Genomic DNA, 15,353 nt, shown 5'->3' with positions numbered 1-15,353 from the left:
GCACGCAGCGCACTCATTGTTTTAACACATTTTTTCAGGTAATTGCATAGTTCGGAAGTTGGCAAAGACACAGTTAACGGTTAATCGCCGACGTCGTCATTAATTAACCATAAAATTCATTTTGACCACAATTAGCCACATGCCAAACACGGAGTTCTGGCGACGGACTTGGCCAGTCGGGTCGGGTCGGGTAATTAGCTCTCGGGCAAACAAAATAAGGCGAATCTGACACCAAACGAACAGAAAACAAACAAAGAGATGTTCCCAGCGAAATAGAGACCTCAGCTCGCATTTATTGGCCAATTTCTGACAGTCGCACAGAAAACAAAAGGCCAACCCAGCCAGTTGTTCAAACAAGACGAAATTGCGAATACGCAACTTAAAATTATTATCTCCCAACAGAGCAAGTGTCAACAATGTGAGACAAGGCAAATAATTAGTGCAGCTAAAGCATACACATGTATCACGATTTTATTACTTGTTGTTGTCTTTTCCAAGCACTTTCGGTTCGAGATGTAGACTTTAATAACTTTCTAATGCCAGAATAAATTCAGAAATACATAAAGGGGCCACGAACTTTCAGCTGCCATTTAACATGTCCCAGTTATGCAAGCGGAGCTAGTTTATAAGCTTACTTAAATTGTTACAGCCTCACACACCCAACACACCCCTTTGATTACTAACCTACCGCAGTTTTAATGGCTTCGTATCAGACCTTTAGACACATATCCTCATATATCACGAGGTGCAGCAATAGTGGCAGAGATTTTCTTTACTTACATCTCAATCAAAGTTAAGTGCTAGCAAGGTGCTTATTAGGGGTATTATTAGTAAATGTTATTTCCCACTTTCAGTTCAGTTTCTTTATCACTTCTAACTATGAGAGTTCATCGAAACCATATTTGACGTAAACCATTTTTAAGTAAGTATAGTTTTAGTGTAAGCATACAGATATGTTTCTGGGGATGTCCCGAGCACTGAATGGAAAACAAAGTCGCCAGTAAGCAAACTTACCCAGTCGTGAGTCAGGAGATGCCGAACCACTTTGAATAGTGGCCAGGAACTGAATCACCCAATGTGGGTAATGACCATGCGGGCTGCCAAGAAAATTTCGAACTGGAAGACGGTGGGCGGTACCGTACTAAAAATAGACCCAAAATGGGATGTTGGAACTGTTTTTTGTGGGCCCGTGCTACTGCGTTCCGCAAATGGTCGCACATGTCGTATACGTAATTGCCTGGTTCAATGAGAAACGCCCAATTAGCTGGGATTTTTTCGATTTTGTTTCGATTTTGTTTCGGCGTGGAAGGCCTGGCTTGTAAGCTCGGCTCGAAGCCGAGTTCGGTGGAAAGTGGTCAGCACAACCACAACAACATGACACTTGACGCAACAAAAGCCGAATAGACGAGCGTTGATTTATCGCTCTTTTAAGTTCTCCGTATCAAGTTGTCAACGCTTTATTTTAGTTTCAGTCGCGCTGTGAGTTGCACGCGCCTTGCAGCTCGTTTTGCAGCCCAAAACTCGCAAAAACAACGGAACGATCGATTAAAAACCAGCCAGCAATTAAACATTGCAATCAAACAAACAAATAAGCAAATAAGCAAGTAAACAAATAAACAAAGCGAGTGCCAAAAATCAGTACACCCAAATCTCGTTTTTGGGAATTCGGCATTTCGGCTCTTCCGCCTCTGTTTCGATCTGTATAAAAGGGAATCAGGCCTCAAAATGATATTCGGTCGGTGGACGCGAAAACAAATGCTCACAATGTGCGGCTTGGGAGCTGGCCTTCTGGGCCTTGTGATTGTGATCGGTGTGCTCAACAGCGGCGTGTCCTCGAAGGACCTCGACCGGAAGGAGGCATCCAGATCGAAGTGCTTCAAGACTCGTCCCAACACCACGCACTCCACCTTGGAATTGGTGCACATTGTGTTCAGACATGGCATTCGCACCCCAGTGGACACTTATCCCAAGGATCCCTACGCAAACGACGACTTCAAGCCAACGGGCTGGGGACATGTGACTAATGTGAGTGAATCAGCTTAGATCTCAGAAAACATCATTGAATGCAGTTATACCATTTACCCATATCATTTAAGCCATATATTGATATGATGGCTTTTAGGGAAAGTGTTGGTGGTTGCTTGATATTACACCTTTTAAAACATCGTAGTCTTCATTTGGTATACTCTTGCAGAGTGTATAATGATTTCAGTAAAATGAATCATATAATAACTACGATCAGTACGAATATACCTTATCAATATCAAAAAGGGGTAGACTTTTAAAAACTTATTATTAATTTAATTTATTAATTTACTGCGGTATTATACAAATCTAGGCACGTTAAGTAAGGAAGGCATTTCATAAATCCTAATTCTTAATAACAATGTTTATTAACTATTTACCTTATTTGCAGTCAGGAAAACGAGAACTCTTCGAAATGGGTCGCTGGCTGAATCGGCGGTACGGCGATTTCATGGGTTCCTATTACAGACCGGATGTAGGTTTCTTAAGTACTTTTTAATTCAGTACTCAAAACAGATTCGTTCTCGCAGCGCCTGCATGCCCAAGCCACTGCCTCTCCGAGGGCCATGATGTCCTTACAAACAACGCTGGCCAGCATGTTCGAGCCACGGGGAACCCCCATGGAGTGGAATAAGCACCTCAACTGGCAGCCCATTCCAATCGTGTCGGAGCCCCTGGATGAGGACTCGGTGGGTATTCATATCCCAGCTGCCTATAAATGAAATTAAATGTGATTTAAATGATTTAGCTCCTGCTGGTGCGCACTCCCTGTCCCCGCTACTTTGAAGCCCTGGAGGAGGTCTTCAAGAGACCGGAAGTCATCGCCGAAACGGAGCCCTACGAGCAAATGTTCAACGAGCTGACAAATCTGACTGGAAAGGCGATCCGGAGTGCCGAGGATATCAACTCCCTCTACATAACCCTCCTGGCCGAGCAGGAATTCGGCTACAAGTTGCCCGACTGGGCCAAGGATTACTTCCCCGATCGCATGCAGTTTCTGGCCGAGCAGAGTTACGTCTACAATGCCTACACCCCCGAGATGCAGAAGATCAAGGGCGGACCGTTTCTGAATAGGATGTACAAGGAGATGGTTGCCAAGAGGGCGGGCACCCTGAGTCCCAAGGACCGCCGAATGTTCATATACACGGGCCACGACTGGACCGTCGGCAATATCCTTATGGCCCTGGGTGTGTGGAAGCGCCAGATGCCGCGGTTCGCGGTGATGGCCATTTTCGAGACGCATAGGGATAGGAAAACCGGAGAATACTATGTGGAGGTAAGAAAATTGCTACAAGCTACTGAGTGTGATAAGTTATTGAAATCGGTTTAACGGCTAGTTCAAGATATCTCAACCTTTGGGCACGTTTTAATAATTGCAGCTTGGGAGAATCCCACGGTTATTAGCCCTAATTGTATTTAGTTCAATAATTAATGCGGGAAACTTCAAAATCAAAATCCTATTGGGGTCTAACAAAAGAAGCTTTGGGGCTAAAGGCGAACTGGGATCTACTTATTTCCCCAGTTTAATAATATTATAAGTGTAGTTGCATCACAAACTGAAGTCAACTAAATCTATCGTTAATGTCCCCGATTTAGCTCATGTTAATTAAGCTGATGATTCCCGACTTCCAGATCTTCCTCCGCAACGACGAGCACGGCTGTCTGGAGCAGCTCCAGCTGAAAGACTGCGACCGCCGGTGTTCACTGGACCGCCTCATGAAGCTGAGTGCCGACGTGCTGCCCACGGATCCGGCGGAGCAGAGGTGCCGGCCACATGACGCGAACTTCGTGGAGCCACCACCGCGCGTAATCGATCAGAATGGCCGTTAGCGAGAAGCAATGGCCAACGCGAATTTGCGCACTCAGTATTACAAAAGCGTCGACGTGGAGTGAGTGGTTTAAGAAAAATAATATTATAAAAGAGCAGTACAATAAAATCCCCAAAAATACAGGTCATTGAGTTAATTTTTCGGGGGGAAATCATTTTCGTGTGAAACTAATTAGACGGACTTTTGTGAACTGTTTGCCTTTAGTTGATGATCTCGCTGATTGGGCACCTCGCTCTTCGCCGCTCTTATCTGCGGCTGTGTGAGTGCGGGCACGAGTATAGTCGAGTATGGGTGACCACATAATCGAGACTTAAAAGCGGTCCGCGCTTCTATTGATGCATTCACTCGACGCACAAGCCGCAACCAAGCCGCAACCAAGCCGCAACCAAGCCGGTCCACTTAATTCCTAACGATCTGCTAATTTTAGTTCGCGAAAATGCGAAAGTATCTCGGTCTGCTGCTCTCTGTGAGCTGTGTTCTGATCGCCCGCGGAGGCGTCATGGAGATTGAAGTGCCCCAGGAAGTCACTGAAGGTCCTAAGGATGTTTCGCAAAACTCAGTGGAAACAAGCCCGCCAAAGGACAGTGTCAGCAACTCAACCCTGAAGCTGGTTCACGTGGTAAGTGAGTGGTGAACCAAAGGAAGGCGAAATAATTGCACCGAAAGATGGCTTTTTATAACGATTAACTCATGCCGAATTAGGGCTCGTTAAATATTTGGCAACTGTGCAAGTCACCAGACCATAAAATTATCAAATGTGTCATACCATTTAATCTGAACCATTAACGTGTAGTGCGAAATGTTATAATGCTGCGAAATTAGTTGGAATGAAGTGTTCTCTTAAGTAAACCATGGCTCACCTCGGTTTTTCCAATGAGAACCCGCTACAGTTCTCTTTTAGCAAACTACTGGCAAAACCGTTCTTAGCCAGTTTGTTGCTTGCGTGACGTATACGTAATATTGCATACGGTTCCAAGACCTAAACCGGTTTCATGAAACGATTACTTAATTATTTTTTATTCTCATATTGATTTGCATAATTTGAGCTCTATAAGAACAAGTTAATGATTAAATATTTATTTATTGAAATCAACTGGGTCTCCAGCTTGTGCACCTGGCACAATTTTAAATGTCTGGGGAAAATCGGGAAATATATGTACATTCCCTTGTGTGATTTAAATACGGATCCTACATATCGAAACTTAAGCCGAATGTTTGACTTTTGAGTATTGCAGATTCCCATATATGGTCAGTTACTAGTTACTTATCACTTGTTTTGTGTCGCTTGAGTAACGAGTAATGAGCCTTCCGAATATTTATCACTCATTCAGGGAATCGTTTTCTTTATGCATCATACATAAGTAAATTGAAAAAAACGCAATGCGTACTTAATTCATTTAAAAAAGACGTCAGGCCTTCAAAGTTCGATTGTATAGAGTACAGTCACAAATTTGTATATTATTTTTATTTTCCACAGCTCTTTCGTCATGGACCTCGAACTCCCGTCAGCACTTATCCCAACGATCCGTATATCAACGAAACCTACGAGCCCTTCGGATGGGGGGCGCTCACCAACGTTAGTACTTATCAAACACAAACAAGACTGTCGAAGCTGAAATGAGATTTTTATTTTACAGGGTGCTAAAGTGGAGCTGTATAAAATAGGCAAGCAGCTGCGGCAGCGCTATAAAGATTTCCTCCCAGCGTATTATCAGCCTGACGTACGATAAGATGGACCATCCCATTGAGCCGTAAAACTTATCAGAGTGTTTCTATTTCAGGTGATCCGTGCCCAATCTTCGGAGTCGCCGCGCACCTTGATGTCCATGCAAATGGTGCTCGCCGGACTCTTCCCCCCGGAGAACACTCCCATGGAGTGGAACCAGCTGCTCAACTGGCAGCCCATTCCCATTGTGATGGAACCGGAGGCAACTGACGTGGTAAGACTACCAGAGCTTAATCTTCATCACAGCTGTACAAATTCCTTGGTGATTCCCAGCGCATTAGGATGAAGGCGCCCTGTCCCCGATACGATGAGGCGGTTCTGGAGGTGATAGACCTTCCTGAGGTTAAAAAGCTGCATGCCGAGAACTCCGACTTGCTACAGGAACTGACCAGTCGCACCGGACTCAATATTACCCACGCCCATGATGTCACCAATGTGTTCATCACCCTGCTCTGCGAACAGACTTTCGGCTTACAGCTGCCCCCGTGGACCAAGGACTACTTTCCGGAGAAGATGCTACCCCTGGCTGAGAAGTCCTATGTCTACGATGCCTACACGACCGAGATGCGCAAGATGAAAGGCGGTTTCTTCGTAGAGCTGCTTTTGCAGCAAATGCATGCCAGGATCTCCGGAGAATTGCAGCCTGCCAATCGCAAGATGTTCCTTTCCTGCGGTCACGATTGGACCATCACAAATGTGCTCTCCGCCTTGAATGTTTGGCAGGCTCAGATGCCCCGCTTCTCGGCCCTTATTGCCTTTGAGCTGCACCAAAACTCGCAGACCGGGGAGTATTTCCTGGAAATCTTCTTCCAAAATGATCCCAACAAAGAGCCTCAGCAGCTGCAGATTCCGGGCTGCGAAAAACAGTGCCCCATTGACAAGTTAATCGAACTAACCAACGACATCATTCCCGATGCACCCTATGCAGACCTGTGCAGGGCTAAGGGAACTCAGGGGGGAGTTAAGATAAGCTATCACTAGAATGCGAACTAATGATGATTAATCCAGTGTGCAGTATTAATGTTACTTACTTAATAAATATATTTAATTGTGTAACTGCTTCGTGTGGCTTAATTTCAGTGTTTGCATGATTGGCCCGCTGGAGGTGTATCATTAACTAATTAACTTTTGAAGTGTGAGAGCAACTAGTTTTATAATGACTCTCGGTGCTAGGAGGCAGATCATAGAGTTAGTAACAGTTCTTAATAATCTAAGCATTTTGCAACAAAACAAATATTTATCTAACCATATGAATTTGTAACGTGTTTCATAAAATAACTATGCTGTTTTATTATTTTGCTTGCCCAATAAATCAAACTAAAATTATCTTTTTATGCTCGTTTAAGTAACACGATGTTATTTTTTAACTAATTAAATAAATGGATTTACTTTTTGTTTAGTACGTAAGCATCATCAAGAACGTTATTAAGATAAATGTAAATACAGTCTAGGCGAACTACCAACATAAGACTCCCATTAGGTTATAGTTCATTTATATTTGCTGATTCCTGATGAAAATAAAATTAATAAAAATATATTTATATCTAAAAAACTTAAGCATCATAGTTTATGAAGTGCATACTTTTAGGCTACGTATATTCTACGAAAAGTTCTTAGATAAAATGTATACTCAAGCAATATTGGCACAGTACTTAGCTTCGACTTACAATTTTAAAAATGTTGCATTTTGATTTTACATATTTAATGTGATAATAGTTCTACAAGCAGCATAGTTATATATCTCTGGAAAAAGATTGTAAAGATTCTTCTCTGGATAATTAACACGTTTGTCTAGAACATCTTAACCTACCCTCTCCCTGAGAGTCCGCACATCCATCATATAACGTTTATTCGCATCCATTTAAATTCAAACAGTTGGCATTTGAGGCTCCACTCACTTGAATCGGAAGTAACTCACAAAAAAGCAAAACAAACTCAAACAAAAGGGCAGTATGTAATTATACCAGATGGACATTGTGTTTCAAAAACTTCCAAACTTCAAAGCCGTAAATCAGATTCAGCCAAGCCCCAAAACCAATATATAATTCCGGCAATTAAGCAACGAGAATGGATAATGTTAAATTAACATATTGCCGGATCCAGCAGCTAACCGATTTATATCCAAAGTGTTTACGTTTACACACGCAGTTTCGATGACAAATTCGTTGGTATTATGAGTTGGCGGCGGCGCTTAACAGCAAAAAAATAAGTAAGCGGAGCGAATCCGAAAGTTCATATAAATTAAAAGTCGCGGCCGCGTTTTAAAACGCCTCAATCGCTGCGGCACTGCGTCGGTGTCTGGGATTGCAGCGCGGTCAAACATTTATTCGTACAAAAGACTGCCCGCCACATACAATAGCAAATAACAAATGGAATAATAGAAGTAACAAGAGCGACGGTGACGAAAGCATTTGGCGATAATGGAACGATAAAAGAGCCAAACTCATGCCTTTTCTACTTCTGCAACGATATTTCCCCGCAGTCTGACCAACGATAGTACACAAAGACAGTCGCGTGCGCCCTCGGAAAAGTCGAATGCCAAAGCCCCAATATCGCCGTACCGCCAATCAGCATAGTATTTAGTCCACTGCAAACAGAAGATAGTGCTGGCCCTGCACTCGAAAAAACCAGTGCCTTTAGTGGTCCAAAAACCCGTTCACCACCCGCTCTGCAAGCCAGCCAGTTTCGCAGCCCACTCGAAAACCCCAAAAAAGTAGCAAAGTCAAAGCCAAGAGCGACCCCAAAGAGTTAGTCTGCGATCTGTCTCGAGACCAACGCGACTACCAAAACCAAATCCGAAGTCGTCGAAACCAGAACCAGTTCAAAGTGCAGGTTCGGTGACTCGAAGAATCTGAGAATCGGAGAATCGGAGAATCTGAGAACCGGAGAACGGGAGATCCGATCCCCTGACTAGGTCTACTCCTATAAAGCCCGGCCACCAAAATGCCGCGCTCGCATTTCACCCGAAGGCATTGTCTCGCGATGACGGGCGGACTAATTGCATCGGCGGTCATAATCTGGTGCGTCGCTCACTCGGCGGTCGAGTCGACGGCCAAGCTCTACGATCCCGCCGCAGATAAATCCACGCTCGAGCTGCTGCATGTGGTAAGTCGGATCAGTAATCGGAAAACAGAAAAACTAATGTTAAATCGAATATAAATAACAGATGTAGATTTCAGGGGCATTAGGGAAACATCTGGGAAAGTGTGTGACAAAAGTGCCAGAACTAACAGCGTATCTAACATTCAAAACGTAGAATACAATGATAAAAACATAAGGCGTATTTAATTTTATAGAGCTTCTATTAAATGTTTATCCCAGGAAGCTTTCCGCACCAATTAACGTCGCTCTGAGTTATTCAGCGTCGGCATCATCGCCGCCACACAATTTCAGCTGATAACAGACAATAATGTAGTCACTCTTCAATTTTGTTTACCGAATTGAGGAATTCTGGCATTGACATTTACGTAGGCAATAAAACCAGCATTTTGTTGATAAAGCATTTGTTTATAGTCGCGTTAAGCGAAAGTGCAAGCGCAGGCTCATGTTTTTGTAGTCGTAGTCGTGTAAGCCCATAATTACGATTACACCACAGTTTAGTATTCTGTCAGCAGATAACACTCAGTCCGCTTGTTGAGTCGAAACCATCAGTACGGAAAGTGAACTGAGATATGTCGGTATAGCCGGTTTAATTTTCACAGGTGGTTTTTCCATTTTTTCTCCTTCTATTATATCAGCTGTTTAGCCATTAATCTCCCTGAATTCATTCAGATACTTTGTACATATGTATACATATAATTGCCGTGAGTTGCAGTCCGCGAAGAACAATCGCACCAAGTCAAGCGTAAATACTTTTAGCTGAAAATACTTTTTGTTTCGTTTTTCAGTTAATAAATATTCGGTTTGTACATAAAAGCTTGTACCAAAAAGGCAGTGGCTGTGGAAACCTCGGCGAAACCAATTAAAGAACGTCATAAATAATTGTACTGTACTGTAGATATTTTGCTGTTTGTGATGCGCAATTGAATTGTTAATTATTTTAAGTTATATTCAAATTAGATTTAATGCTATATACAATTTAAATAACCAGTGTATAAAAAAAACGCATGACTTGTGGAATGCTTTACTCGCCTCGTCAATTTGTGGCTTAATTAACAAGTCCGCTAATTATTTTAAATAAACCTGAATAAAAGCAACAAAAACGCATAAATTATCAGTTCTTCCAAAATAACTCTTACTTTACTTTACTCGATTATACTCTTTGCTAACTCATTCGTCTTTCAAAGACCCACAAAAAAAATTAATTACAAAAACGCAATCTAAACAAACGAAAACAGGCTTCCCAATTTAAACTTTGGCCAAAACCAGTCCGCAGTCAGTCGTAAAATAATATTACAAAATAAAGCTGCGACGCACTTTTGCTTTTTGTTTGAGCTCCGGCCATCCGCGATTGATTTACTGAAAACCCACATATAGGCTTACAGATTGTCCGATCCAGATCCGAGATCTGACCTTACAGAGGGACGCCTCTTATCAACACGAGCTAGAGCAATCAAACAGAAAATACTTCCGCGGAAACCTGGGGCCGCACGAACTACAGAGTCTTGGGCGTCACATGATAAGTTTGTAAAACCTTTCTGTTTGTCGATCGCTTGATAATGTAATACGAGTATATATTCATATAGGTGTAATACCAGCACACAGTACGTGGCATGTGTGGTGAATCCGTTTACTAATAAAAAGTGTAATTGCCAAACTTCAGGTATTCCGACATGGACCACGGACGCCGGCGGATACGTATCCCAGGGATCCCTATGTAAATGAGACCTACTATCCCTTTGGCTGGGGACAAATAACAAATGTGAGTGGAGAAAAAGTTGTGCAGCGCAAACTTTCGCCTCGTCATCCCCATCCCCATCCCCACCACATTTCCATCCCCATCTCCATCTCCATTCCCTCACCCGAATCCCATTCCCCGGCAAAGCATTTAAATAAATTGAAATGCAAATGTTTTTCCTGGTGAAGCGAGGGGGAGGAGGAGGAGGAGGAGGGTGCGGCTGCATTAACATATACACATGCATATGTTTATGCAATTGCAAAAATGCAAGGCATTTATTATTTTATAACACTTCTCTCCATCTCTATCTCTATCTCCGTCTCCGTCTCGGACCCCTCCCCGGAACCCCGGATCGCTGGATCTTGGCTCCCCACTTCCCTCGCCCGCTGGTGTTGTCTCACGTGCCATCCGCTCATGCCATGCAATAAATCAACGCTGCAGAATGGCAAACGCGAGCTGTTCAACATTGGTACTTGGCTGCGTAAGCGTTATGGCAAATTTCTGGCGCCCAACTACAGTCCCGATGTGAGTAAGCAGTCACTAACGAACCGAGAAGGCGCAACCCTTACACCTGCACTGAGAGAAATTTCTGATTACTAATTGGTTAATAGAAGGTTATTTTCCGACTTCGATAGAATTCACTCACCACAATCTATGAGTTCGGAGCACCAAATAGATTAGATTCCGAACTATCTTCTAGCCTAAATATAAACTAAGACGTTATATGCCCAGGCTACAAATAGCATTCAACTTAATAACATCCATTGATATTCATTTTTTTTGTTATAGTTGTATATACAGTGCAATAACAATATGTGCTGTTGGATTTTACATCTGCTATGAATTTTATAGGCATTAGGTAGTAAATTCTACATGAAGAGCGAGAGGTATTAATAATTTAGAAAAGGAAACTCATCTTGCAAGTAAAAGGTAGCACTCGCTCAGTCGATGCATCTAGTTTCTCTCTGTGTACCCTTACCATATTCCCCCCATCACGTCCGTGGGGTTGCTGCCTGATAGTGCGGACGTTTACAAATTGCAAAGCTCAAGCGCGCTTGGCTCATCACTCAATTCCTTCTCTTCTCCTCTTGTTCTGTTTCTGTTTCTGCTCCTTGTGTTCTGGTTCTCCGCTTCCTCCATCACCGCTCCCGCTCCCGCCTCCGCCCCCCTTCCCACCGACAGTCGGTCCACGCTCAGGCGACGGGGGTTCCACGGACCCACATGACCATGCAGACCGTTTTGGCCGCCTTCTTCCCGCCGAAGGGCACCGACATGGATTGGAATAGCCGGTTTAATTGGCAGCCCATACCTGTCTTCTCCCAGGAACTCAATGAGGATACGGTGCGTATACTTAATAACCGCGATGATTAACTAGAAGAATAGAATCGTATGTTTGTAGCGTAAATCTGTGTGCTGAATCAAACACAAAATTTTTTGTAATATTTATTTATGCATTTAATACATGCTTTTAAAATCTGCACATTACTGATTGAAAGATAGAACCGCATCATTACAAATTTAAATACCAAAAGCTATTGCTATAAAATATTTAATTCCTGAATGTTGACATTCCACTCCACAAAGAGTACAAATAATGTTGCCATATTAACTATTATTCAGCTTCTACTGGTGCGGAAGCCTTGCCCGCGATATTTCGAGGCCCTAAACGAGGTCTACGAGTTGCCCGAGGTGAAGGCGGAAATCGAACCCTACCTGGAGATGTTCAAAGAGCTGGAAGGGCACACGGGTCTGAGATTCAAGGAACCCGAGGACGTGCAGTCCCTATACTTGACTCTGCTCGCAGAACAGGAGTGGGGTCTGGAGTTGCCAGAGTGGACGCACTCCTACTTTCCGGAGAAACTGCAGTTTCTCGCCGAACAGAGCTACATTTACAACGTGTATACGCCCGAGATGCAGAAGATCAAGGGCGGACCCTTCCTCAAGAAAATGCTCGACGAGATGCAGCAGAAGAAGAACGGAACCCTGAAACCCAGTGGCAGGAAGCTCTTCATGTACGCTGGTCACGACTCGACGGTGGTGAACGTTCTTTCCGCCCTGAAGATTTGGGAACGCCAGATGCCTCGCTACTCCTCGATGATCATGTTTGAGCTGCACAAAAACAAGGAGACCGGCAACTACTGGGTGGAGATCTACTTCCGCAACGATCCCAAGGGCCAGGCTCAGAAGCTCACCCTGCCAGGATGCGAGTTCCAGTGCCCCCTGGACAAGCTGCTCGATTTCGCCAAGGACGTTGTTCCCACGGAAGCGGATGACAAGCGGTGCGAGTCTCGCAATGAAGCCTTCACAGAGCCACCTCTCCGAGGGCCATAGGAACCGTAGGAACCATAGGAACCATAGGAATTCGTCATGGTGCTACACATCTCAGGGAATGGGACTGTCCAAAGTCCTAGAACAAGCCGTAATACATTAGTTAGGTCCATAGTTTAGCATAGGCCCAATAAAAGTGCGTTGAACATTTTCTGTCACTCTTATTGATAGTTTTTTTTATTAGTTTTCAAGGATTTGGTTGTGCGTTAATGTTTAAAATTAGCATAATGCTTTGTTTAGATTTGGAAACTATTAAAATTTAATGAGAAGGCTTGTCCTAAACGCCTTAGTCATATTTGTATCCAATACAGAATAGTTATAAAATGCTCAAAAGGTTTTTAATATTATTTGTATAAATAAAATTTACAGCTAGTGAGACATAGATGGAGTTTATCTAGTGTTAATAAATATTTTTTAGAATTCGTTGTCAGCTTAAGGTTACTTTACCAGTAAAAATTACCCAATAAAATAAAAAAGATCCTATACAAATATACAAATCTCATTGGTACTTTTAAGAAAATTTAAAAAATGTATATTTTTAATTAGGTCGAAATTCATATGAAGGAGTTGAGAGTTGTCCACCTATGCGTAAGCGAGCATTGTTCTAAAAGTTCCTCTGATCGGGGTTCCAACTTGCCGTTCGACGTTTGCGCTCGGATATTGTCAGCCGGCGTCTTTTCCGCCCCATGTGGCAGCCAAGTTGGCTCATTTCCGCCTTGTGGCGACAGTCGAGTGCCGTCACTGCCATTGCCCAATAGGCCGCTTCCGCTTGGCCTTTGCCAGCGGCGAACGCAAACAACTTCCGCACTTGTTTAGCCAGTTGGATGCGCCGCGCCACTCCATCTTGGGTTCCATTTCTGTTTCAGTTCCTGCTGCCATCTCCACAGTTCCACAGCTCCACATTTCCACAGCTCCACATTTCGACATTTCCCCGCTGCCCGCTCAGTTTTGCCAGGAGGTGACATTTTTCGCATTGCGGTTTACCATAAACTATTTCATTGGGGAGTGTTTTCTACCTCGCCCATTTCATTCCGGCCCGGCCCGGCCCTAACCATCTGCTCGTTCTCCACTTCGCCAGTTCGCCAGTTCGCCATTGTTTACTCGTGTGCGTTGCCATCGCTCCTCTAGTTTTCCCGCTTTTCCTCTGCGTCTGTGTGTGGCAGTTTTTCCTGCTCCGCGTGTGTTGGTGTGTGCATATCTGTAAACTTTATTTGTCAACGGGACGCATATGTTGTGTGTTTGCCAAAAAATAAACGAATCCCCATGTAGCAAGTCGGGCATTCCCAATTGCATTCAGCTCGTGTGTTTGTTGCTCCTTTTAATTATACCCGTTACTTGCATAGTAAAAGTGTATTCTAGAATCCTTGAAAAGTATGTAACAGGTAGATGGATACGTTATCGTCCCTATGAATTGTGTATATTATTGATCAGGATCTCTAGCTGTCTGTATCTGGCCATGTCCGTTTGTCCGTTTTTTTGCCTGGTGTGTCCGCGGTGTCCGTGGGCCGGAATGCGTTAGAAATCGGACTATCAATACTAAGTGCATTGGAATGTCAAAGCATTTAATATCTCGCTTTCATATCTCCATCTACCTAGTGCTTTTCTATCTGAGTAACGGGTATCTAACAGTCGCCGCACTCCACATAGCGGTCTCTCTTGGTTTATCTTAATTTAATTTTCCGCAGAGGGGGAGTGGTGAGTGTGTGTGGGTGGGCGTCTGACAAATCTAGAAGTGCATGTGCTAAGCGCGTTATATTGCGATGATTAATGGTAAGCAGAGCCAAGGGGAGTTGCAGCATACGCCATGTGGGCACCGATTTTGACTGGGTGCCCGTCATTCGAGAGATGACTGTAAGTGAGTAGGGGTTAACCATTTAAAAGGCAAAATACTATAAGTACCCAGCTAAGAGTAATGGTCACATAATTAATTAGGGATATTTTAATGGTTACCAGAAAGAGGCTAAATGTAAAGTGGAATTAACAAAAGCCCTTGCATTTAGATAGGAAGTGTTTAGCATAACTATTAACCCTATTATGCAGTTCCTTGTGGCAGTAGATCCGCACTTGCTGCACTCCAGTGGCCACGGGAACGAGACATATGCCAGGGTCCACAAATCTACTTACAGCACGCTGAAGATTCAGCTTCAGCCTCGGCCTCAGCTTCAGTTTCATCTCCGGCTCAGTCAAAAAAGTTTGGAATGGCGAGCTAACTTTTGTGCGGGCTAAGTGCAAGTCTTAGGGAAGTTGGCCATTTTTTGCCCAACTGCCACTGAGACACAAGAAATAGGAGCGGCCAGTTGGGCCGAAGTTTCCTCTGAGCCGCTGCACTTCTGCCTCGCATCTTTCTGCGGTCAGCTTACTAACGACTTTTCGATACGGACCGAGAACAGCTAAAACTTTCGTGCTTGGCCTAGGAGATAAAATGCTCCGATTGGCGGGGGGCTGCGAAACGGAGAAAATGGAGGATGCACCCTGGGTGGGCGGGCACACCTGATCCTCCGCTTAGTCCCGATGAGGAGCCGGGGGAGCAGAGCCGCCGGGTGGCCGGGTGGCATGCATATTAATAAGCTGCACAAATGTTTGCCGGCAAACAAAGTGGCAGGATGCC

At 43.9% G+C, this 15,353-nt stretch overlaps 3 protein-coding genes across 4 annotated transcripts; all 3 read left to right on the top strand.

Annotated features, from left to right (window-relative positions):
• The first annotated feature begins 1,482 nt into the window (after positions 1-1,482).
• LOC122617317 (prostatic acid phosphatase) lies at positions 1,483-3,959 on the top strand. The gene is made up of 5 exons (XM_043793142.1): positions 1,483-2,025; positions 2,417-2,500; positions 2,556-2,714; positions 2,774-3,301; positions 3,658-3,959. The coding sequence occupies exons 1-5, from the start codon at positions 1,726-1,728 to the stop codon at positions 3,853-3,855; spliced, it is 1,269 nt and encodes a 422-aa protein (XP_043649077.1). The 5' UTR covers positions 1,483-1,725; the 3' UTR covers positions 3,856-3,959.
• Positions 3,960-4,206: 247 nt separating this feature from the next.
• On the top strand, positions 4,207-6,636 carry LOC122617318 (venom acid phosphatase Acph-1). Its single transcript, XM_043793143.1, has 5 exons — positions 4,207-4,473; positions 5,332-5,430; positions 5,492-5,575; positions 5,636-5,794; positions 5,854-6,636. Exons 1-5 carry the CDS (start codon positions 4,291-4,293, stop codon positions 6,559-6,561), a joined length of 1,233 nt encoding a protein of 410 aa, XP_043649078.1. The 5' UTR covers positions 4,207-4,290; the 3' UTR covers positions 6,562-6,636.
• An 840-nt stretch (positions 6,637-7,476) lies between these two features.
• On the top strand, positions 7,477-12,909 carry LOC122617319 (venom acid phosphatase Acph-1). Of its 2 annotated transcripts, none has more exons than XM_043793145.1 (5): positions 7,477-8,685; positions 10,343-10,441; positions 10,859-10,942; positions 11,600-11,758; positions 12,038-12,909. In XM_043793145.1, the coding sequence occupies exons 1-5, from the start codon at positions 8,524-8,526 to the stop codon at positions 12,746-12,748; spliced, it is 1,215 nt and encodes a 404-aa protein (XP_043649080.1). In that variant the 5' UTR covers positions 7,477-8,523; the 3' UTR covers positions 12,749-12,909. The 2 variants fall into 2 exon arrangements, with proteins under 2 accessions (XP_043649080.1, XP_043649081.1); XM_043793146.1 differs by lacking the exon at positions 7,477-8,685 and adding an exon at positions 9,257-9,281.
• Positions 12,910-15,353: the final 2,444 nt, after the last annotated feature.

This window comes from Drosophila teissieri, chromosome 3L (assembly GCF_016746235.2).
Source record: "Drosophila teissieri strain GT53w chromosome 3L, Prin_Dtei_1.1, whole genome shotgun sequence".
Classification (NCBI taxonomy): Eukaryota; Metazoa; Arthropoda; class Insecta; order Diptera; family Drosophilidae; genus Drosophila; species Drosophila teissieri.
The sequence above is the reverse complement of the archived record's forward strand: the minus strand, read 5'-3'. Positions and strand labels throughout refer to the sequence as shown.

Coding starts and splice junctions, on each gene's coding strand:
- LOC122617319 (XM_043793145.1), top strand. CDS start 8,524: ATGCCGCGCTCGCATTTCACCCGAAGGCATTGTCTCGCGATGACGGGC. Junction 10,442..10,858: donor GCTGGGGACAAATAACAAAT/GTGAGTGGAGAA, acceptor TCAACGCTGCAG/AATGGCAAACGCGAGCTGTT. Junction 11,759..12,037: donor AGGAACTCAATGAGGATACG/GTGCGTATACTT, acceptor ACTATTATTCAG/CTTCTACTGGTGCGGAAGCC.
- LOC122617317 (XM_043793142.1), top strand. CDS start 1,726: ATGATATTCGGTCGGTGGACGCGAAAACAAATGCTCACAATGTGCGGC. Junction 2,026..2,416: donor GCTGGGGACATGTGACTAAT/GTGAGTGAATCA, acceptor CCTTATTTGCAG/TCAGGAAAACGAGAACTCTT. Junction 3,302..3,657: donor CCGGAGAATACTATGTGGAG/GTAAGAAAATTG, acceptor CCCGACTTCCAG/ATCTTCCTCCGCAACGACGA.
- LOC122617318 (XM_043793143.1), top strand. CDS start 4,291: ATGCGAAAGTATCTCGGTCTGCTGCTCTCTGTGAGCTGTGTTCTGATC. Junction 5,431..5,491: donor GATGGGGGGCGCTCACCAAC/GTTAGTACTTAT, acceptor TTTATTTTACAG/GGTGCTAAAGTGGAGCTGTA. Junction 5,576..5,635: donor CAGCGTATTATCAGCCTGAC/GTACGATAAGAT, acceptor TTTCTATTTCAG/GTGATCCGTGCCCAATCTTC.